General features: G+C 58.5%; 1 protein-coding gene across 8 annotated transcripts in view; it reads left to right on the forward strand.

The window, feature by feature from the left end:
* ARVCF (ARVCF delta catenin family member) overlaps positions 1-23,554 on the forward strand; it is a 49,651-nt gene that overhangs the window by 23,730 nt on the left and 2,367 nt on the right. For 4 of the 8 annotated variants that reach the window (XM_060612949.3, XM_078435537.2, XM_060612946.3 and 1 more), the window contains exons 3-17: positions 3,986-4,213; positions 13,330-13,488; positions 13,667-14,190; positions 15,222-15,721; positions 16,628-16,811; positions 17,644-17,761; positions 18,194-18,365; positions 19,076-19,093; positions 20,130-20,201; positions 21,577-21,704; positions 22,023-22,173; positions 22,473-22,671; positions 22,760-22,871; positions 22,990-23,080; positions 23,398-23,451. In XM_060612949.3, coding sequence (XP_060468932.1) covers positions 4,004-4,213; positions 13,330-13,488; positions 13,667-14,190; positions 15,222-15,721; positions 16,628-16,811; positions 17,644-17,761; positions 18,194-18,365; positions 19,076-19,093; positions 20,130-20,201; positions 21,577-21,704; positions 22,023-22,173; positions 22,473-22,671; positions 22,760-22,871; positions 22,990-23,080; positions 23,398-23,451 — 2,692 coding nt within the window. In that variant the 5' untranslated portion in view covers positions 3,986-4,003. Of the gene's footprint in view, positions 1-3,985; positions 4,214-7,840; positions 8,014-13,329; positions 13,489-13,666; positions 14,191-15,221; positions 15,722-16,627; positions 16,812-17,643; positions 17,762-18,193; positions 18,366-19,075; positions 19,094-20,129; positions 20,202-21,576; positions 21,705-22,022; positions 22,174-22,472; positions 22,672-22,759; positions 22,872-22,989; positions 23,081-23,397; positions 23,452-23,554 lie in introns of those variants that run through there. The other 4 variants (XM_060612947.3, XM_060612950.3, XM_060612951.3 and 1 more) reach the window with 3 other exon arrangements.

Below are 23,554 nucleotides of genomic sequence, written 5' to 3' on the forward strand. Positions count from 1 at the left end.
TTTCCGGGGAATGATCAGCATCTCCCCATAGTTCCTCTAATCGTGCCTTTGCTTTCCTGATGGAGCAAGTGCTAGCCACAGTCGTGTCCCAGAGTGTTCAGGGTCCAGGCTCCCTCTACCCAGTAGTGTTTCAGAGCCTTGTTCTTACCCACCTGCCTACCCATTCATCCACCCATCTGACTATCTACCCACCCACCCCTTGTACCCATTCATCCACCTATCTGACTATCAACCCCCCGATGACCTTGTACCCATTCACCTGCCTGTCTGACTGTCCAGCCATCTCTCCATCCAGTGCCATCCTTTCACACAACCAGCCCTCTCCATCCACTGCCATCCTCTTACACAACCACCCACTCACCCTCCTATCCACACATTTGTTCACTCATTCATGCATTTCTCCTTCCGTCCAGCCTCCTGTCCTTCCATCCCTCTATCCACTCAGCACCTGTGGTCACTCCTGGAGTGTCCAGGTGAGGGCAGGCTTTCCCCAGGTTCACCACTTTCACTCCTGCCCGGGACAGGTGAGGTTGGCTCTGCACTGCATGCTCATTCCTGTCTTCTTGCTAAGTCAACTCCACAGGTGGTTGGGCATGCTGAGAAGCAGCCTCCACCAAGGACTGCCAAACCAGCGGTGGGGGTCTGGGTGGGGATTGTGAGGGGTTGACCTGATGGACAGTGTGGGACCCTTGCCAGGTGAATAGAAGCTGTGATGACACTGGCCAGAGAGGAGAGCAAGGGTGAGCTGAGACCCCACAAGTGTGGTGCTTCCCTGCCTGCCCTAGGCCTTCCCAGTCTGGTGCCCACCCCTCCCCAGGATTGGGCCCTGCCCCGACACCCCTCTGGGGAAAATGTCTTTAAAGTCTCATGGTCCATTGGGGCGCCTGGGTGGCTCAGTAAGTTTAATGTCAGACTCGGCTTCAGCTCAGGTTATGATCTCATAGTTCATGGGTTTGAGCCCCATGTCTGACTCTGCGCTGCCAGTGCAGAGCCTGATTGGGATTCTCTCTCTCTGCCCCTCCTCCTGTGCTCACTTGCTTGCTCTCTCTCTCTCTCTCTCTCTCTCTGTCTCTCAAAATGTAAGTAAATAAACTAAAAAGTATATTTAAAAATCTCATAGTTGATCTTTTTAATTTATTTTTTAACATTTATTTGTTTTGGCAGGGGGCACAGCATGAGTGGGGGAGGGGCAGAGAGAGAGGAGAGAGAATCCTAGGCAGGCTCCATGCTGTCAGCACAAAGCTGATGTAGGACTCAAACTCATGAAACCATGAGATCATGACCTGAGCCAAGATCAAGAGTCAGATGCTTAACTGACTGAGCCACCCAGGTGCCCCAGTCTCATGGTCAATCTTAAAAATTCATGTACAATTTGCTTCCATGTCATCACATATTTATTGTTTTAATATAAAAATAGCATTTGAGTTACCATCCGAAAAGCTGCTCTCTGGGATGCTGGCCTGGCTCACCTGTACCTACACGTGCTCCTATGCACAGGCTATGCACCTCAGACCCAGGAAGGCCACCATGTCACAAAAGTAGGCTTAGGTCTTCCCTGCTTCCTGGATGTCCTCAGCCAGCACCATGCCTCTTGGATACCCCAGGGCTACACTTAAGGCAGGTGAGGAGGGGACTCCATGCCCAGCATCCCTGCCCACAGGCAGACAGAGGGGTACACCCTCGGGCTGGGGTGGAGGGCATGGGCCCCAGACCCAGAGTCTCTGCTCTTTGTGGACGGCTGCAGGGCACTCTTCCTCCAAGCTGGCTGGCATTTCAGGGTGTCTCCTGGGAGGCACACAGTCATTTAGCTCCAGCTGAGAGAACTGGGCAATGGAAAGGTCAGTATGGGTTTGGCCACCTTCTCACCATAGTCTTAGATTTCTGGGCCCTAGCTGGGTGGATGGGGGCAGTCAAAGTAAGTAGATACCCCTTGCATAGGCTTCTTGGACCTCAGAGTTGGGATATGCTGGAGGTCCTGGAGCAGGAAAGCTGGAGGCCAGTGCTGCCCCCTCAGCTGCTATCCCCAGGGTCTGTAGCCCTAGCCTGGTCCTGCTGGGAGCAGGAAAGGGGAGCCTGAGGTCAGTCAGGAACCCATGTCTCGGCACAAGGAGGAAGGGCAATCCTAGATATGAGGCCCGTAGATTTCCTGATCATCACCTCCCAGAGCCTTGAGACCCATGCTGCAACCAAGGGCTTGAGTGACCTGGCTCCACCTCCTGTCCCACCTTGTGCTGCCCTCCAGGGAGGAAGACCCCACCCATGCCCACCTGGGGCTACCAGGTTCAGTCTATCCATGCACAAGTCCTAGTGCCTACGTGACACTGCATGGGGCCTGTGTGTGTCTGGGACCCGTGCCTAGGCAACAGTGGATGTGCACAGAAGGCTGTGTGCCCACAGCCATGGACATACCATGCTGTTTGTCCTCCATTCCCTCTTGGCCAGAGGACCCAGTCTATAACTCACTCCCCTCATTCCCCCCAAGCTCCTCCCCTGCCCCCTTGCCAGCTACTGCCTCTTCTAGCTGGCCATGCTGATTTCACTGCCCCTCTGCTAGGTCACACTGATGGTTTTATTTGCGTGACAGGTGTTGGAGAAATGAAGCTCAGCTTCTGGGACCTATGTTGATCTCTTGCCTTCAATGGGCCTTGGTTTCCCCAGCTTCACAGTGGGTTGGGCTCTATGGTGTCTTTTCACCTCGAAGTACACCCGTTCCCCCCAACCCTGTCCCTCGCTCAGCTGGTACCAGTGATCAGGCCCAGCACTGACCCCCCCTCCTTTCTAGGATTCTGTTCTTAAAGCTGGCTCCACCTGGGCCAGTGAGCAGCAGAGCTGGCCCTCCAGGGGTGCTACCCACTGTGCCGTGTCTCTAAGCTCAGCCCCTATGTTGTGCAGGGGCACAGGGGCTGGCAGAGTCAGCTTCAACTGGTTGGGGTGGCCCGGGCCAGGAGGAGGCCCCGAGCAGGACTGGGCACTGCACCACAGTGCCTAGTGGTATGGCTGCATGGCCTGCACCCTGCCTGCTGCCATGCACCTGGGTCTGTGCTCCACATGCTTCCCCTGCTTCTTTTTGTTCATGAAAAACAAATATGCTGGGCAGCCAGGGAGCAAGCAGCGAGGAAAGTGCTGGCTTGTTGCAGCTGCCAAGTCCCTGCCACCCCCACCCACCATCCTGGGGCCCTCAGGAACAGCAGTGGGCAGGGCCCCAGGCAGGCCTGACCTTCCCCACAGACTGGGCCTCAGATGCCTGGGACCCTGCCCTCAACCTCCCTCCAGGTCAGGCATGAGGCACATGGGCCACTTCTTGGTGCAGAATCTCAACCAGGCTAAACTTGAATTTTACTCTGCCATGTGGGTAAATGCCACTCTCGTTCCCAGCCAGTGTGGCTGTGAGTGGAGGCCCGACTGCTGGTCTGCAGACCAGTGTCATCTCCTCACCTGCCTCAGTATCTGACCCACCAGGAGGCCATGGAATGGCTTCTGTCTCCCTGCCCGCTGGTACAGCAGCTCTGCCACACCAGCTGTGTGGCTGTGGATGGGTTTCCCAATTTCTTTGGGCCACAGAGCATCTGCCTCAGTGAGGTGGGTCTGTGCTGGCCCCATGAGGTTGGGATGAACTGGCATGTGCTATGGACAGCAGAGGCCCTGGGAAGTCTGAGAGGTTGTCACACCAGCTCTTCCTACCCTTCCCTTCCCAGAGGACTCTGGGATACCCAGAACCTCAGGTTCTACTGAACCTGGCAGGAAGCAGGGGCTCCCGGCTGAGAGCCCTACACTCTTTAGGGAGGGAGCCTGCTGCTTCTGGCCAGCCTCAGATTAACGGCTTTTAATTTAGAATTTAATCAATGCAGCTTCTCTCTGGAGAGCTGGATGCTCTGGTCTGGGAGTGAGTCCTATGATCTATGTGTGCAGTGGGCAGGGGGCCTATGATGGCCTCTCTAGGCCTCCACCCCAGCCCCACCTTGACCACGCTCTGCTTTGCCTGCAGCCTGCCGGCATCCTGGTCATGGAGGACTGCAACGTGCACTCAGCTGCCAGCATCCTGGCCTCAGTGAAGGAGCAGGAGGCCCGCTTTGAGAGACTGACGCGAGCTCTGGAGCAGGAGAGGCGCCATGTTGCCTTGCAGCTGGAGCGCGCCCAGCAGCCTGGTGTAGGCAGTGGTGGTGTGGGCAGTGGGCAGCCCCTGCCGATGGCTTGGCAACAGCTGGTCCTGCAGGTAACACCCCAGTGAGTCAGGAAGGGTGAAAATGGCCAAGTTGGGAAACAATCAAGGGGCCTTGGTGGACCACAAGCCAGCATTGAATTGAATGATTTATTGCAAGACTTCCTGGGACTTCTGAGGAGGGGAGGAAAATGGGACCCCAAGGGGGGCTGGAAGTCTCACTTGGGTGTGTAGGACACCAAGTGATGAATGGGCAGGACACAGCCCAATCCTCAGAATGGCACCCTCCACTCAAGTGAGTCCTCAGAGCCCAGGCAGCTGGGCAAGGTCTGTTCTGAGCAGCTCAGTGGTCACCCTGGTGACTGGGTTTTTCCAGTCCTGGAGTCTCCTTGCCATGGTATTCTCCTTCGTCGCATGCATCAGTGAGTCAGCCCTAGGGTAAGGCTCGAGCAAGGCCCCAGGCTCTGACTGCAGCTCAGAGGGTGACCTAGAATGCTCAATTTCCCCACCAGCCATTGCCCTTAGACTGGGCTCAGGCCCCAACTCAGCCCCAAGATGCATGGAGCCTTGTCTGCTCTGAGGCCAGGCCCTGAGAACTTTAAAGTCAGGAGTCAGATGGCCAGGACTCCTCCTTCCACCACTGTATCCCAGGGCCTGATCTGCGGATGGGGCAGGAAGAGCACCGGCTTATGGAGTGGTAGGGGCAGAATGAGAAAACGTGGGATATCTGGAGTTTAGTGTGATTTTTCAGTTCATATTGTTACTTTTCAGTTCATATTATTGACTGAGGCACAAGGCAGGCAATAGGCAGGGCAGAGCTGTCCCTGGTGGCTCCCTGGGTAGGAGTCCACCCTACAGGACTTCCACTGTTGCCCCTTCTCACTACCTGTCCCAGAGGCCTGGGGTGCCATGGCCTCCTGAGTCTTCAGGGTTTCTCAGAATGACCCTAGAGGATCCTGCCAGTAGTGTTCTCAGTTTCCCTGGCTCACCTCCATGAGCAGGCATAGCACCATTGCCTTCCAAAACCTGGCAGCCACACCTCCTTGCAGTGTGTCCCCCAGTACATGCTCTGGTCACTGGGCCCCAGCTCCAGGGAACCAGATAGACTGCTGGCAGCTTGAGGCAGCCTGGACCTCTGTGGCTGGACAGAAAGGGAGGAAGGTATTGGTCTCGATTGAGACTGACCCATTTGGGCTAGCTTTGCCTAGCTAGGGCATGGAGGGCTCAGAAGCAACAGCCTGTGTCAGGTTGGGGGACCTGGCAAGTGATCTTAACCCCAAGAGCCTTGATGTTCTCATTTGTCTGTGGGCAATCCACATGCACAGCTCAGCGTGGCATACAGTCAGACATGTCTCCAGAGGGCCCAGACCCACCAGCAGCCCCCACCATTGGGGAGCTGTCTTTCCAAGCCCCTGGTGCTGAGGTGGGCCACAGAGCCAGTCCATAGGAGGCCAGGCCTGAGGCAGGATGGGGCTAGGTGCTAGAGCCATCCCCTCCACCCCCTGGATCTCAGGCACTCCAAAGGGTGAGGCCTGTACCCCCAGATGTGGTTGGGGAGCAGAGCAGCCCAGCTGAGGCACATGGGGACAGTGGCAGTCAGTGACCTTGAGGCCATCCTTCAGGCGCCAGGCTCTCTATCTAGTCCTCCCAGGCCGGAAAGGTCTTTAGCCTCCAGCCCAGAGGGTTGATGCCCCCACAGAAAGATGTTCCCATAGCCTGGAGCTGCCCTGGCTTCCTTGGGGCTGTGAACTAAAGACCTCAGGCCACCACCCCTCCCGACCCCTCCCCACCCACTGCCCTCCCGGCCAGCCTTTGGTTTTCTGTCTCTTGGGAGGAGATGGTTTTCTCAGGGTGAGATCGGAGAGAGCATGTGTTCCCAGGGCTGTGGCTAGACTGGCAGGGCTGATGGGGACATTGGGGCCATATCCGCTGGCCAGGCCTGGCAGCCTTGATGCCAAAACTGCTTCCCAGATTTGTCTCAGCAAGAGATGCCCAGTGACCTACCTGCTGAGCCCAGGGCTTCCTGGAGCTGGTCTTCAGGGTCAGAGCTGGAATCTGTGAAGCTCAGGGCCAGTGGCAGGACAGGTAGCTGGGGCTCAGGGGTTGAGAGGCTAAGGGCTACTGCCATGCTCCCCAGATTGTGCCACTGTCGTGGCCACCTGCCCTTAATCCTCCAGCAGGAAGAGCTCCACCCCACCAAACAGCTGGCTGGAGCAGGGCTGGCCCTCACTAGCCCTCACCAGCCCTTACCGGCCTCTCCTCATGGGAAAACACCTTTAGTGACCTTGCCAGCCATGGGTTAGGCCAAGGTGGGTATGTGGCTGGGGCACTAGCAGCTGGTGAAATTTGGGAGAAGGCCGAAGCAGCTCAAATGTAAGTTCTTCAGGGGAGTGGTCCAGTTCCTCCTGCTGCTGCTCCTATCCCAGGTGGCTCCATGTGAGGTTGCCATGGATGGAGGATACAGGGGCCAGTGGTCAGGGCAACTCATCCCTGTGCAGGTGGGAAAACTGAGGCTCAGATCCACATGCGGTGGATACCCAGAGTGCTTGAGTATGCTGGCTGCATGGGCTATGTACATGACATGTCCAGGAAGAAGAGTGGCCCCTGGGGGGCTGGCTGGGTTTTCTGAGTGGGGTCTAGGGAGAAGCAGGAGGGGGCAGGAAGCCCAGGCCCTGCCCTTCTCTCTTGCCAGACCCATGGACCTCCTTGGGCTTGCCCTTGCTGTTATTATCTCAGAGCCTAGTGCCCTTATTCATGATATAAGAGTCATTGGCTTGCCTTTGTAGGGTATGACCCAGGAGAGCCCCAGCCCAAACCAGCCTTCTGTGTCTGCGTTTCCATCCAGGACAGCCAGACTCCCCAGGGTGTGGCCATACCTTCACGCTAGGCTGGAGTGCACCCTAGTTTGGAGAAGCTCTGATTAAACCAGACCCTCTGATACCACTCCCCACCCACCACTTCCCAGTGGATCAAAGGCATGGAAGAGAGAGTGTCTGAAGCTAGTTTGGCTCAAGAGCTTTCACCCAGGGTCATCTAACAATTGAGCACCCCCCCACCCCCATTTGATCTGCTCTGACACCTATCAGAGAGTGGGGGGCCTCTGTATCTTGATGGGGAGAACCCAAGACAAGTGGATCAGTGCAGGTCCATTTGGCAGGCCCCAACTGAGGCTCTGTCGGGGTCCGTCATGGGGTTTTGGGCAAGGGCCTGGACCAGATCTGGAAGTCCCGAGAGGCCTTGCGGTGCTGACATCGTTGTAACAACTGTCTGATCAGCCGTCATTTCACAGCAGGGGGCAACTAATCGAAGTTAGAGCAGCTTGTACTATTGAGGATGGCTGCATTGGCCCCTGCTCTGCCAGAACTCTTTCCCCAATTCTACACGGGGAGGGGCCCGTGAACTCTTATACTGGAGGCAAAATGAGTCCTGGGAAGCAGGACTTGGCCAAAGTCACTCGGCGGGAAAATGTCACTCCAACGGTGGGGAGGAGAGGAACGAGGAGCCCAGACGCGCTGCCGCAGAGTTAGGGGCAACCCTGGCCTGGCTGCAGAGCCGCGCTCTGCGGGGGTAGGGGGCGGGACCTCGCCCCGCCCCACCGACCCCCGCCCCGCCCCGCCCCGCCTGGGCGCGGCCCCGCTCCATTGGCTGCTAGCCGTGACCGCCGCCAGATCCGCCCCCGCGGGGAGCGAGTCCGCCGAGCCCGAGCCCGAGCGGCCGAGGCGCCGGAGCCGATCCCGGTTCAGCTGCCGCCGCCGCTGCCGCTGCCGCCGCCGCCGCCGCCGCCGCCGCCCTTAACGACCCGAGCCCCCCACCCCCCCGCCGAGCCCGGCCCGATGCCGGCCGAACTCAGACAGGTTGGAGGGAACTTGGTCCCAGGCGTGGGGGCACCATCCCTGGGGCCCGGCGGCGGAGGGCGGGGCGCCGGCCTTCCCGGGAGGACCTGCTTTTGTTCCGTGGAGCTGCCGGCCGAAGGCGGCTATTGTCTGTGCCTCGGACCGGCGCCGCCGTTCGGCCCGGGGCGGGCGGGGCGGTGGAGTGAGAGCGATGCCCGGGGGGGGGGGGGGGGGAGTGTGCAAGGCGCGGGGTGGGGCCACGAGGTCTCTGGGGATCGGGTGCAAGGACCCCAGGCGGTGCGACTCCGCGCCAAGAAGAAGGCAGGGATCGGGGTGGGTGCACCGTAAGGCAGCGCCCAGGGCAGGTGCCTAGGTCTTGGGTGGTGGGTGAGAGCCTTCCTGAGCAGCCGCTCCGTGCAGGAGGGATGCCGAGTCAAGAGAGAGCAGCCGGGCTAGGCCTCCTGCTCCCTGGGGAGCTTGGTGGGCCTCCCCTCCCCTTCACACTCCCAGCGCGGGCTCTGACTCTGGGGACCTGAGAAGGCGCTTCCGGAGCTTTAATGGAAGCCCTGTCTGCCTCGGCAGCGCACGTGAGGGGAGGGGTGGAGGAGGGCCCTGCCCACGTGCGGAGGCGGGAGGGGGTCTCTGAGGGAAACCTGGTCAGTCAACCTCCCAGTACTGGGAAGGAGCTGGAAGGAGGCGTGTGGGCTACCCGCACCTTGTACTCAGAGTGTTTGTGGTCCAGTAACAGGCAGGGAAACTGAGGCTGACTGGAGGAGCAACTGCCCCAGGCCCTTTGTGATTAGGGGGTAGATCACTCCTGCCTACCTTTGGCAGCTGGGTTTCTGCTTGCTGTGCATCTCTGGTATGGCCCCTAGGGTCTGGCCAGTGACTGTCCCAGAGATCTAGGGGTCAGCTGGGGGGAGTTGGGGCCATTGTGTAGCTGTTGGATGTGGGCTGGGCTTGGAGAAACTGCGATGGGTGAAGCCAGCCCTGCTATCCCCTGCAACGCTGCAACCAGTGGTGTCTGCTGGGCACCAACTGCCCCCTGGCCTCTTGGCCACTCAGTGTAGACTGCAAGCCCTGGCAGGTGGACTGCTGCTGTGGAGGTGTGAGCTCCCCATCTGCCAGGGCTGGGCAGAGGCTGTGGGCATCAAGAGATGACATCTGTGGTAGCCAAGGGCTCACTCTCTGGTGAGAGACCCAGCCTGGATTGTCTTGGACTCTATCCGTGATGACTGTGCTGGGGGTGGAGGGGGCAGGGGGACACTTTCATTCCTTTACTCTTCCACTCGTTCATTCATTCATTCATTCATTCATTTATTCAGTACCAGCTGTCTTGTGCCCTCTGTGAGCCAGGACTAGGGATTGTGGGAACCAGGTATGGTATCCCACCTTAACGCATTCCCTGTGTGCAGGTGAAACCATGGACAGGGTGGGGCACCTGCCCTGAGGTTTGTTTTTCATGATACCTACCATGAGTTCTCATCTATCAAGTGCAGTTGGTGAGCCTCTGCGACCCCAGTCCAGACTCCACCATTGTAACTTGGCTTGTATCCCTGTTCCTTCTCTCTGCCATTCCCACATGTACCTCAGAGGTTATTGTGGGCTTTTGCCCAGGTGGCTGCCCCTCTACACATTGTCCCACATTGTTTCCTACTCCCCACATTCCTTAGATCAGGCCACAAAGGTGGGACTGGCACTATCCCCCTTGTCCCATGGCCTTGATACCCTGGGTACTTCCCACTTCCAGATGAGGAAGCTGAGCTCCAGGTGTGTGACAGAGCCTAGGGCCCTCTTGCTATGCCCAGCTCCATGCCTCTGGGGACCCTCTCGAGAGCAGTGGTGACTGGTTGTGGGTTTACCTCTCTGAGTACTGGCCACTCTGGCTCTGGGCTTGGAGTCTTGGGCCACTCCCCTCCCACAAGTTCAAGGGAGCCCATGGGGAACCCCAGGTCTGGACAGGAGCCCCACTCTGGGCCAGACCTGTGGGCCATGGACGAGGTAGACCATGGATGGGAGTGCCAGGGGATAGTTTGGGCCCTGGAGGTAGGTAATGGGAGGCAGGTCAGTGGTCCCAGGAAGAGGGGCAAGAATGAAGTTAGGGCTGGGGAAAGGTGACAAGAGACAGTCGACAGGATTTGGCAAGATTTGGGATATGGAGAAGGGCTAAGGGTGGTGTGTCCAGGCTGGTGCCTGTGTCTGGGGTGCAGGGGGGAACCTCAGGTGCAGGGCCAGGGGTCCCTGGGGTATGCTGTAGGTAGACCTGCAGCCCTAGACCAGTGTCTTGAAGCCAGTTGAGGGGATGCAGTCACCCTGGGCAACTGCCTCTATTGAGTGCCAACTGTGTGCTGGTCATCAGTCCATCCCATGTCACTACCCCAAAGATGTTATAGAGGCCTGAGCATCAGGTTGACCTTGGGCCTTTCCCTACTGTAGGCTTTTGGTTCCCCACTCTGCTGCCAGCTCTGAAACTCCCATAGTGAGTGGTTGAGTGGATGTCTAGGGAGTTGGACACAGAGATAGGAGGTAGGAGGAGGTGATGGGATGTGTTCATATGTGCAAGTCCCTCCGGAGGCAGTGGGCACTGTGCACTGGGGGCTGTTAGGGTTGATGTGCTTGGGTCTGTGCACTGGGCTGGGTGCTCATACATACGTATGTATATGTGCATACGTCCCTGTTGGAGGAACCAGGTACGTGCATGTGTATCTAGGTCCTTATCTGCATATGTGCCCAGGAGTGTGTAACGGGGGCCAGGCCTTCCTGTGATCACAGGCTGACTCACGCTCCTGCCTGCCTGCCCGTCTGGGTGAAGTCATCACCCATTTTTAGCTCCCTGAGGTCATTTGCCAGTGGGGCTCTTGGGGCCTCAGGATCCCACTACCGGGCTGCCTGGGTTGGGTATTAGTAGGCGATGCTGCAGGGTTGTCAGGCCTCATTGGCAGAGGGTGGGGGAGTGAACTTGGCTCTCCTAGACCTGCATCCCTTTGTCTCCCACTGCACTGTGTCAGACCCTCACCATAGACTAGAGTGAGAATAAACTGAGCCTCAGAGTAGCATTGAGGTCTGAGGTTTGCTTACTCCTCCTCCTCCCTCCTCACACTCACCCCCTAACCAGGGAGTAGGAGGCTCTTCTCTGAGAGTGTTAATTATGCAAATGTATGCAAGTCTACTCAGGGCCCATGCCCTCCTGACAGTGCTCTGGTCCCCTCCTGTCAGTCTTGCTCTGAACCCCTCCCCTTCACTTACAGCCACCAACATGTGGTCCTAGACCCCTCCATGCCTGGCTCCCAGAGCCTGGCAGAGAGCTCAGTGCCTGCCACACATTTGCTCCCATAGTTGCCAAATACAGGTGGGGTAGCCGAGGCCTCAGCAGTGACAGGCTGTCCCTGAATCTGCTCCAGAACTATCTCCCAATGCCCTCAGAGAAGAGGCCAGGCCACCTTGCCTGGCAGCTCACCAGCATGTCCCTATTTAGGGTCTCAGTTTATTCTCTTTCCCAGGGAACATGTTCCTCCTTCCTGGCCAGGTCCCCAACAGGCATTCCACCTGCAACACTGAGTGGCAACCAAGGCTGTGGCCCACAAGGGGTGAGGTGTAGCTAAAAGGCCTTGCAAAGTTTGCCTTTTCTGTGGATACCTGAAATTCCCCAGGTTTGTGAAGTCCTGGTCAATCCTCTCCCTTCTGTCAGGCCTCAATTTTCCTTTTTATAAAATCACATATTGTTGTCCTCTGAGGTCCTGCTTCTGGGAGAAGAGGCTGCATTCTGTGATTTCTTCCTTCCTGTGTCACCAGAACCCAGGGGATACACCTGTTCTGATATGGTCCAGGCATCTCTCTGGACCCCTGAAGAGTTTTCAGGGGCCCAGAACCTCAACAACTATGTTCAGTTAAGCATTTTTTTTCAGGTCAGGACACTAACCTGAGGAGACTTCACACCCTGAGGACCTAGGGAGGCAGACCCTAGGGCAGCTGTGGACACTTAGCCTTACACACTGCTCAGGCCCAGGGCCAGGAACAGAGTAGGGGTCTAGTGGCAGGCAGATATGAGTATGGCCTTCCCTGGGCCTCAGCTCCATTTCTGTGTAGGCCTCGGAGGCCTGGGGCCCAGACGGGGGACTGATCCTTCAAGGCACAGTATCTGAGCCACAGAGCAGGTCCTGTCCTCCTGCTGACCTGGCCCTGGCTGCCCAGGAATGTGCCCCCACTTGCCTGCCCACTGCAGCTTGGGTTTCAGCCCCTACCCATCCTGGCCAGATGCTATCCTAGGACATTGGCATGGTGTGGAGGACCCATGTAGTCAGAGGCCCAGGGGTAGATAGACTTTGGCTCTCAGGCCCCTTTGCCAATCAGCACAGCAGGAGTCTGCTCAGCTCTGCTATGGACTGGCCTGTCCTCCTTGAGCCTCAGTTTCTCCACTGGCAAGTCGGGCCATAGGCATATGGGCCTTAAGAGGGCCTCGTCCAGAGCCATCTTGCCTGTAATTCTACCATGGTCAGCCCCTGCAGAGAGGAAGGCAAGGGGGGGGCTGCAGGTTGAGAATGAGGTGGGTGACTGAGGTTGGAGAGGCTTAGGGAGAGGTATGTGGGGAGGGAACCAGGATTCCTGTCAAGGACCAACTAGGTACACCCGGCCTGAATTCACCATCTCTGGGCTCTGATAGAACACTCAGCACTTCAGGGGGGGGCACCAACCATTGGGCCAAATGAGGTAGGGCCAGGCTGTGCCCACTCAACACCCCACGAGTGTCCAGGCCGGAAGGAGCAAGGGTATTTTGGGCATTCTGGGAACTGGGTATTTCTGTCCTGCGAGGGCGTCTAGCTGGCCTTGGGAACAGTGGGAGCCTGGGCGTGGCCACGAGGAGTCAGTGAGCAGTGCTGAAACTGCTATCCCAAGGCCTCTGCACTGGAGGCTTCTGGGGCGGGTCAGGGAGGAGGCCCAGGATACTGGGAGGGCCCAGCCAGGGCTAGTGAGCCATGTCAGGAGAGCAACGTGCAGATCCCACCAACTTCCTTGCCCCACCAGGAACCTGTAGCAGCCAGGAACCTTGCAGCTCAGACAGGGCTGCCCAAGACTGCACTACTGGGGTCAGGGGCTTCATCTGCCAACTCAGCCCAAGGAGGCCCCAGCACTGGGGGTCAGCCCCCAGGGCACCCCATGGTGTTCAGAGACAAGACTGGAGCTGCTGTCTTCACTAGCTGTTGCTGAGACAGGCCTTGGGGTCCATGGGTTCCAGGGGTAGGATGAAGGCACTCCTGGCATCTAGGCCAGTACAAGCATCTGCACTCCAGGGCTGGGTGAACTGTGGCTCCTCACACTGACAGCCCCCGTCTTGCCCAGGAACAGAGCCCGGGCAGCCAAGCCTCGCTGGCCACAATGCCAGAGGCGCCCGAGGTGCTGGAGGAGACTGTGACGGTAGAGGAGGACCCTGGTACACCTACTTCTCACGTGTCCATTGTCACATCAGAAGATGGTACTACCCGGCGCACTGAGACCAAGGTATGGCGGGGCCCAGGCAGTGGGCAAGTAGGCTGTGTAGCCATAGTTCCGTTTATAGAGTGGCCTCCCAGGGGCCACCTATTGCTCAGGTGGAAGATCTAGGCCACCCTGGCCCTGCTGGGGCAGTGTCCAGGCCTCTCAGGCTGCCCAGCCCATTGGCCACCCACTTACCCACCAGGTCACCAAGACGGTCAAGACGGTGACCACGAGAACAGTGCGCCAAGTGCCTGTAGGCCCAGATGGCCTCCCCCTGCTGGACGGCGGCCCCCCGCTAGGCCCCTTCGCAGATGGCCCCCTGGACCGGCACTTCCTGCTACGTGGGGGTGGCCCAGCAGCCACGCTTTCCCGTGCCTACCTCAGCAGTGGGGGCAGCTTTACCGACGGCACTGAGCCCCGTGATGTCCCCAGCTACGGCAGTCTATCCCGTGGGCTGGGTGTGCGGCCCCCACGTGGCCCCCTTGGCCCAGGCCCCGTGGATGGTTGCTTCACACTGCCTGGCCGACGTGAGGCCTTTCCTGCAGGCCCTGAGCCTGTGCCGCCAGCCGGCCGCTCCCAGCCCGAGCGCTTTCAGGCGGAGCCATATGGTTTGGAGGATGACACACGCAGCCTGGCTGCCGATGACGAGGGTGGCCCGGAGCTGGAGCCTGACTATGGCACTGCCACTAGGAGGAGGCCTGAGTGTGGGCGTGGCTTTCGCACCAGGTGAGCACCCTGTGTCCGGCCACTGACTGCCTCCAGGAAGTCTGCCTTCCACTCCCCCACCAGAGAATCCTCCACAGGAAGTGTAGCTGCCAGGGCTAAGTTACACATGTTAGTTTGAATTGGACTGAGTCCTTTTCAAAGACAGCAATAGGGCAGCCTCTGGGATGGTGGAGTTGCAGTTGGTACCCTCCCTGTGGGTCTAGGACATTAGGGAGGTTAGTGACAGTGCCCAGTGCCTGCTAGTCCTGTTCTAGTCAGATAACCGTGAAGACATGAGCACAAGAGGCTTAGCACATTTCTCTGAGTTTGAGGCTCCAGCCTTTCCCTGGGCCTCAGTTTCCCCTACAAAAGCAGCCAGAACCTAAGCCACCCAGCTCTTCCTAGCACAGGCTCTGGTTCTGTCATCTCTGCCCTCAGTTCCTCTATCTGTAGAGTGGGAACATGATCACAGCCTTCATATGGATTGTGCTGTGTGACCGCAGACAAGACACCTGACCCCTCCTAGCCTTAATCTCTGCCCTTGGAAGTGGGTTTGATGGTGACAACCCACAGAGACATCTTATGCTCTGGGGGACTGGTGGCCTGAATGCTCCTCATAGAGTCCCACCAGGATGGCTGTGTGCAGGGGAGGGTCACCTCCTACCTGCAGATCCTGGCAGATCCTGCACTGCAGAGATGGGCCTCATGGAAAGGCAGGACTCCCAGTCATGGACACAGATGTTTCATAGAAACGCATTTAGCTCAGAATTGGGGAACACTGCATGGTGATGAGAGTGAGTGAGTTCCCTGATGCAAGCCTTGGTAACCATTGGCTGGTGTTTGGCTCTATCATTGTCTGGGAGTCCGCTCTTGCTGGCCTAGGTCATGACTCTCAGCACCCACTCGGTGCTTGGGGTCAAATACCGAGGTTATTGGCTTATCCCTGCCCTTAATGGGTTCATGGTCCCCCGGAGAAAGTATGGTGAGGCCACTCTGGAGCAGGCATCTTGTGACAGTGCTGAGATGTTCATATGCCCTGCCTGCCTGCACAGGGCCTATGAGGATGTGGCAGATGATGGCGGTGAGCTGATGGAGGAGCGGCCCCCGTTTCCAGCTGCGACAGCACCCCTGGCCCAGCCAGAACGGGGCAGCCTGGGTAGCCTGGACCGGGTGGTACGGCGGTCGCCCTCAGTGGATAGCGCCCGTAAGGAGCCACGTTGGCGGGACCCTGAGCTGCCGGAGGTACTGGCCATGCTGCGGCACCCCGTGGATCCCGTGAAAGCCAACGCGGCTGCCTACCTGCAACACCTGTGCTTTGAGAACGAGGGCATCAAGCGACGTGTGCGGCAGCTGCGGGGCCTGCCTCTTCTCGTCGCTCTGCTGGACCACCCAAGGGCAGAGGTGCGGCGGCGGGCCTGTGGGGCACTGCGAAACCTTTCCTATGGCCGAGATACAGACAACAAGGCTGCCATCCGCGACTGTGGCGGTGTGCCTGCCCTGGTGCGCCTACTGCGGGCTGCCCGGGACAATGAGGTTCGAGAGCTCGTCACAGGTGAGTGGTACCTGGGTTCCCCACATCCCTCAGGGAGGAGGAGAGCGAGGCTTGGCCAGAAAAAGACCCCCCTCCCCCCACCCACCCATTTAGTCAGGAGTCCCAGCTGCTGGGGGGTAGGCATCAGGCTCAGACTGAGTGGTCCCCAGTGTCTCTATCTCTGGACTTTGCTGCCCCTCAGGCAGGACCCCTCTCCACTTGCCCCCATGTCCCTGTACTCTCCAGGTCCAGCCTCTTGGTCCCACCCTCCAGTGGGGCAGTGGTGAGTGATTGTGCCTCATGGGACCCAATTGGCCAGATAGGGTCACATGACCACTTTGGGTAGAGCCAATGGAGCAGTAGTCCCATCCACCCATGAGGTTGAGAAGGGATGGAGGAAGAGAAGGTACCTGTGTGTCTAGCCACAGGCTCCTTACCAGCCCTTCCTCTGCGTCCCAGCCCCTCTGATGCTTCCTCCCAGCCAGTAGCTATTATTGAGTGCCTGTGCACATCTTGCCTGGGCCAGGGTAGGCACCCAAGACTCCTCATGGCTTTTGTCACTTCCTATCTTCTTTTTTTTTTTTTTTTTTATTTTATTTTTGGGACAGAGAGAGACAGAGCATGAACGGGGGAGGGGCAGAGAGAGAGGGAGACACAGAATCGGAAACAGGCTCCAGGCTCCGAGCCATCAGCCCAGAGCCTGACGCGGGGCTCGAACTCACGGACCGCGAGATCGTGACCTGGCTGAAGTCGGACGCTTAACCGACTTCGCCACCCAGGCGCCCCTGTCACTTCCTATCTTCTAATCTGATGTAGGGCTGACGAAGGATGGGGCAGGTCCTGAGCAAGGTCACATGGGGTCACATGGGGAGGTAGGGAGGTCACTGCCTGTGTGGTCAGCACTGGCTGCTTGATGGCATCCTGCAGGCACACTCTGGAACCTGTCATCCTATGAGCCCCTGAAGATGGTCATCATTGATCACGGCCTGCAGACACTAACCCATGAGGTCATTGTGCCCCACTCGGGCTGGGAACGTGAGCCCAACGAGGATTCCAAGCCAAGGGATGCCGAGTGGACAACAGTCTTCAAGAACACATCAGGCTGCTTGAGGTGTGGGTGGGGGCTGGGCTTAGGCATTCCCTGTGAGGTCACCCAGGGCTATTCCTGGTCAAGGAGGCGGGAGCCAGGCACCAGAGCCTACATGCAAAACTGGGAATAGCCATGTTCTCATGTCCTGTAAAGTGTGGAAGAGAACTAGCCACCCAAGTCTTAGGAGCTTCACAGCCATACCACAGTTCCTGCCTGAGTCCTGAGAATGGGGCTTGATGAGGCTGTACTCAGCCCCAAGGGCAGCCTCTGGACAAGGTCTGCTATGCTGTCATGTAGTACCCCATGGCCCCAGCCCTGCTCAGTTTTGATACACTCTCCTATCACCGTGACAGCCAGGGTAGGGGGAGCCAGGACCCTCATCTTCAGGTGGCCTCAGAGGCCTCATTCTACCTCCTTGCAACCTCTGCCCTCACCCTCCCACCCTGGGATTCCCTGTGGAGTCCCCACAGGCAGCGCTGGCTCCCCACTGTCCTGCCTGTCCATCAGGATGTATCCCCGTGGCCCTATGGGGTCCTCACCTCAGGGTAAGGTGGAGCCCAGAACTGCCCGTGGGGTAGGGAAAGCCCATAATTGCCTGCAAATGGACTCACACCTCTGGAGCCACTTCTGCCCATTTCCAATTCAGCCGGTCATCAGAGAAGGCCCTCTGCGCCATACAGTTGCCTGGCTCAGGCTCCTTCCTGGGGTCTCAGTGGTCAGGGAACTGTCAGTAGCCCCAACAGGGTGGTGTCAGAGCCTGTTTTACAGATGAAGACAAGACCCCAAGGCCAGGTGAGGGCTGGGAATTTGCCATGGGAGCCAGGGGTCACAGGGCTTGCTCTTGGCCACCCAGGAACGTGAGTTCGGATGGTGCAGAGGCCCGGCGCCGCCTCCGGGAATGTGAAGGGCTGGTAGACGCCCTGCTGCACGCCTTGCAGTCAGCTGTGGGCAGGAAGGACACGGACAACAAGGTGGGTGGAGCCTGGCAGGGAGGGCTCTAGCAGGTCCCAGGCAGGGGCAGTCTCATAGCTTCCTACAAAGGGTTCTGGGAGATGGAGCAGGAACCGGACCCAGGGGGCCCTAAACTATCTGGGCAGTACAGGGGGAGTAGGCATACCGGTCTCGGGCAGCGCCCTGGGCATGGACCATCTCATAGTGGCCACACTGAAGTGGACATTCCCGAAGCCCTGGATGAGGTCCTACACACAGTGTGTTTTCCACCTTTTTTCTTCCTCAGCCCTTCTCTGGGAGTTCTTAGCCACATGGGCCCCCTAGCTTAGGCCTTCCCATCTTTGCATCCCTGGTTCCTTCTGTGCACACTGGCTGTGGCCAGTCTTCGCCAGGAAGGTTAGCAGTCTCCGTGCCCACCTGGCCCTGCTCCATCAACTCTCCTCTCCCCACAGTCGGTGGAGAACTGTGTGTGTATCATGCGGAACCTGTCCTACCATGTGCACAAGGAGGTGCCTGGGGCCGACAGGTACCAGGAGGCTGAGCCTGGGCCCCCAGGCGGTGCTGCAGGCTCCCAGCGCCGGAAGCGGGATGACGCTGGCTGTTTCGGTGGCAAGAAGGCCAAAGGTGTGTGGGAGGGACTGGGGTACCATTCTAGGACTCCCCATGCAACCCAAGGCTGAAAGTTCTTCCATACCCATGGCAGACACGGAAGCCAGAGACCACCTGGTCAGCTCCTGATGGGCAGGTGGGGAAGCCGGGAGCCTCGGAGGCTGGGCCCAGCCCCCTGGGTCATCCAGCTGTCAAGCCGGCATTCCCTCATCTGCACTGTGGGTCCCCCAGGGGAGGACAGGAGTGAACCTGTGTGGTGTCCCTGCTGCTGCCTCGACTCGGTCCCTCAGCTCTGGGAAGGGTTCTATGGGTTCATGTTTGGGAAGTATCAAAGACGATGCTGCCTCCTGGCATTCATAGAGCACCTGAAGACCCTGAGATGCCCTGAGGGCAGCACCCCACCCTGCCTTCACACCATCCTGACCAGCATTTGCTAGGTACAGCTTCCAGGATCTGCATTCCCTGGCACCTGCCGGGTGACATCTGTACACTGCCTTCACCCACTCCTCCCCATCATGTGGACCTGTTCTGATTCCAGGCCTCCCCTTTCTTATCCCATTTGCTGGCACTCAGCCCTCCAAAGTAATCGCGGTAGGATTCCATGACCCATCTACTCAACCCAGGGTATTCAGTGGGAAGTTGAGGCCTCCTGGGAGGGTGTGGGGGGGGGGTTGCTGCCCACTCAGGCTCGTCTCCTCTCTCCTGTGCTTCCTCCGGCTGCCCAGAGGAGTGGTTCCATCAAGGTGAGTCCCTGTTTGTCCTGCTGTCCAGGCCTGGTGGGTGCAGTGGGCACCAGGGAGGTGCCCCCTGCCCTATTGTTTAGGCAGTTATCTCCATGACAACTACAGGGCAGTCCAGTCTCAGGGCCCTGCCCCATCCCCAGTCCGTTCTCCAAGCAGCCATTTCCATGACAACTGTGTGGGCATGACAATGGCAGGAATGTCAGCCCTGGACCTTTTGGGAGGCCAACAGGCTGTTCCTCTATAACTTCAGACTCAGCTATCCCTGCAGGGCTGGAGCTGGAGCTGGAGCAGGAAGAGCCAAAGAGGGGGCAGGGCCTGGATATATTCGTCCCCAGGGGTAACTGAACAAAGTCTGTCCCTGGGAATGAGGCAATATATGGCTTAGAGGGACGACAGAGAGGCCCCATGAGGCTGGGATCCCAGATCATCTGAACTCTGCTCTGCTGCTTTTCAGAGGAGAAGCAGCTCCCTCATCTGAGATGAGGGTGAGTGGGAGAGAGCGAGCTCATTCATGGAGGTGTGCAGGCTGAGGCTGACAAGTGTTAGGTGGGGCTGCTGTAGGGGCTCAGCCTGTGGGCCGAGGTCTCTCTTAGCCAGCAGACCCTGGGACCAGGTTCTGACCCCAGGTGGGCATTTCCTTGTGGCTGGGACTCTTGGCCCCAGCTTTGCTTTACTGTTCAACCAGGCACATCCTGTCCTTGCCAATCCTCAGCTTTGTACCTACCTGCCACCCAGCCTGGGCTCCTAGCTCCTGGCAGCTGCAAGGCCTTTGGGTGGTCTGCAGTGCTGCTCCCAGCATCTGAAGGAGATGAGTTCTGGCTTCTGGGGGCAAGGCTGGGACATCCACAGTCCCCACTGCCACCACTGCCCTTCTCCGGCCCTCCCTGCCTACCTAAACACAGAATAGTGTTCCATTGCCAAGACCTCGTGGGGGTGCTCTTGGGTTTGCTTCAGGAAGGAAAGTGCTGTGTCCAGCCCTCCTGATGCACACCCATTCTCTGCAGAGTCTGCTTCACCTCCCCCTACTCTGTTCCAGGGAAGAAGGATGGTGAGATGGACCGGAACTTTGACACGCTAGAACTACCCAAGCGAACTGAGGCTGCCAAAGGTGAGTGGGTAGAGGCAGAGTTCAGGCACAGGCCTATCCAGGTAGTGAAGCTTTGTGCTACTAAACAGGCTTGAAGGGCCTTGGGGATCTGATGGAAAATAGGACCACAGGTATGGGGTTCCCCAGAGGACCATCCAGTCCCTGGGCACCTGCTAAGGGTTCAGAATCAGGGTCAGTTCCGTGGGTCACTTCAGGCAGTGGGGGGAACAGGCACAGAGAGGCCAGGCGATTGCAAGGTCACACAGCATATGAAAGACTAGAGGGGCTAGAGTGAGGCCTTCGGTGAAGGGCAGAGACCAGGTGGGCAGGACCTTCCAGTATCAGCTGAGGAGCTCACATTCACTCAGGGTGGTTTGGGAGTTGGGGTGTATAGTCATATCTAGTACAGAGGCTGATCACACGGGGGGCAGAGTAGTTTGTCTTTCTTATCCCCTGTCTGGAGCCCTGTGTGCTGGCACTGGGAATCCAGCCTGAGTAAGAGAGATCTGCCCTAGTGAGTCCCAAGCCACAGCCCACCCTGCAAGCCCAGACACCCCCAAGCAGGGTGGAAGACCCCGGCCATGGGAGGTCTAGAGGAAAGCATCACAGGCAGAGGGACCAGCTCCTGCAAACACCCTGAGGGGTAACACTTTGCATGGGGGACGTTCTTGGAGCATTTGGGGAACAGGAATCCCAGGGAGGCTGGAGTAGAGGGACCAAGGAGGCATGAGGAATGTGGAGGGGGTGATGAAATGTCAGGTGGGAGGACCCGGAAGAGGGAGTAATGTTTGGGTACAGGCCAGCTGAAAGGCTGCTCAGGCCCTCCTCTCTGAGTGCCTTGGGGCAACTCTGCTGCAGCCCGGAGTGGTTGAGCAGGTTGTAGACAGAGAAGGCAGGCCCTGTTGCTAGGGGTGGCCACTGGAAAGAGCTTTAGTTACATAGGAGGGAATAGGGCCCTGTTGCTAGGGAGGGTGGGTCTTGTTGCTAGGGCTCCTCCTCTTAGTTGTACAGCCTATCTACATGGGCCGGCGGGCTCTGTTATTAGGGAGTTTGAGTCCCGTTGCTAGGGAAGCCACCCTGGCTGCCACCTCCCTCCCTACCCCTGACCTCCTGGATGCTCTGGCTGCCAGGCAGGTCTAGTACCATTTCTTTTGCACCAGGGGCAAAGGAACAGTGACCTCACTTAGACCCACTGCATCTCACTGAGCTTCTGTTCTTCCATGAAATGGGAATGCCTTCTCCTTTGGGTGGCCCATAAAGAGTGAATGCATTGATGTTAAATTTTCCCTCACTGCACCACACCCATCCCTGGCCCCAGCTGACTCTCACCCTGGGAGGAGAGGGGATAATGGGGGCAGGTGTGGGTGACTGTGGGTGGTGGGTGCTCTGTGCCCAGGCTTTGAGCTGCTGTATCAGCCCGAGGTGGTACGTCTCTACCTCTCCCTCCTCACGGAGAGCCGGAACTTTAACACCCTGGAGGCTGCCGCTGGCGCCCTGCAGAACCTCAGCGCTGGCAACTGGATGGTGAGAGGCCAAGCCTGGTAGGGAGGGGACAGAGAAAATCTTAGGTATCCTGTTGGTGCCTGCCTCTGACTTTGTCCAGGTTGGGAGGGAGAGTAGGGGACACCATGTCTCCCCGAGGTCCAGGAGGTTCGAGGTTCCGGGCGGTTTGGGGCACAAAGGATGCAAGCTGGAGATAGAGTTGAGTTGCTTGGGTTGGACTTTGTCATGCCAGGGAGGAGGGTCCAGCCAGAGGGAACAGCCAGGGTTCAGGTGGGAGAGTGCCCGGGCATGTAGTCATGCCTGAGTGTGCTGAGCACCCTACCTGCTCCACTGCCACAGTGGGCCACGTACATCCGCGCCACGGTGCGCAAGGAGCGTGGGCTTCCGGTGCTCGTGGAGCTGCTGCAGTCCGAGACTGACAAGGTGGTGCGCGCTGTTGCCATTGCCCTCCGCAACCTCTCGCTGGACCGGCGCAACAAGGACCTCATTGGTGAGAACACTGGTGGGGCTGAGCCAGGATACAGAGCCCGGTGGTCTGCTCTGGGGTCCCACGGGCAGGGGCAGAGGGACCGGCAGGGTGGGGAGGTCAAGGGCCCGGCCCTGCCCCTGTCATTCTGTCCCAGCCACTGGAGCTCATGTCTTCCTGAATCGTCTCAGAGCCTATCCCCTGTACACGGCAGGTGACGTTGCAGCTTCCTGGGGCTCTCCTGGTGGAGGCCCTGTCTGAATCCCCTTCCTTCCCGCTGGGGTGAGCAGAGGCGTGTCCTAACACTTGCCCCTGTCCTTCAGGGAGCTATGCCATGGCGGAGCTGGTGCGGAACGTGCGCAATGCACAGGCTCCGGCGCGACCTGGTGCCCGCCTGGAGGAGGACACGGTGGTGGCTGTGCTCAACACCATCCACGAGATCGTGTCTGACAGCCTGGACAACGCACGCTCACTACTACAGGCCCGAGGCATTCCAGCGCTGGTGGCACTTGGCGCTACCAGGTGGTTGAGGGCCTGGCCTGGGGAGGGTGGGGTCCCAGTGGGAGGGGGGCGTGGCCGGTTGCTGACCCCGCCCTGGACCTGGCTGCAGCCAATCAGTACGTGAGGCGAAGGCCGCATCCCACGTGCTACAGACTGTATGGAGCTACAAGGAGCTGCGTGGTGCCCTGCAGAAAGATGGCTGGACCAAGGCGCGCTTCCAGGTGCGGCCTGCCTGGCTTTTCTTTCCCTCTTTCACTTCTCCAGGCCAGGTCCCCCACAGGAGCGCCCCTAACCCTATACCCTATCCTGTCTGTTTTGTGCACCTCTTCTCATACACAGTCAGCCACTGCTACTGCCAAGGGACCCAAAGGAGCACCAAGTCCTGGGGGCTTTGACGACAGCACGCTGCCACTGGTGGACAGGAGCCTTGGTGAGTACCGAGTGGGGGCATGGAAACCTATCCCTAAGGTATGAGATGCTCCTCTACCCAGGGGCACTGATAGTGACAAGGCAGGTGAGGGCTAGGGGTGGGGGGCGCTTTCCTGGCTTGTAGCCTCCTACCACCTCTACACCCATGGTGTCCACATTGATGTTAAGCCGGGGTGGTGCTGTCAATGACAGAGGTGTGGCAGAATGGTGCAAAGAAGTTAGTGATGAAGAGTCCCTGAGGCCAGCTGTGCTGGGGGTCTGTCTGTTCTGGTATCCCCACTGCACTGTATCCCCAGCCACCTGGCTTGTGCCTTGCAGATGGTGAGAAACCGGGCAGCCGGGACGTGATCCCCATGGAGGCACTTGGCCCAGGTGAGTGCAGATAATGCAGGGCGTCTTGTTTTCTGGGGAGGAGGAGGGGAGAGGTGCTGAGATGGGCCAGGTGGTTTTGTCTTGTGTGTTTGGTGCTGGAGAG

Source organism: Panthera onca, chromosome D3 (genome assembly GCF_046562875.1).
Source record: "Panthera onca isolate mPanOnc1 chromosome D3, mPanOnc1 haplotype 2, whole genome shotgun sequence".
Classification (NCBI taxonomy): Eukaryota; Metazoa; Chordata; class Mammalia; order Carnivora; family Felidae; genus Panthera; species Panthera onca.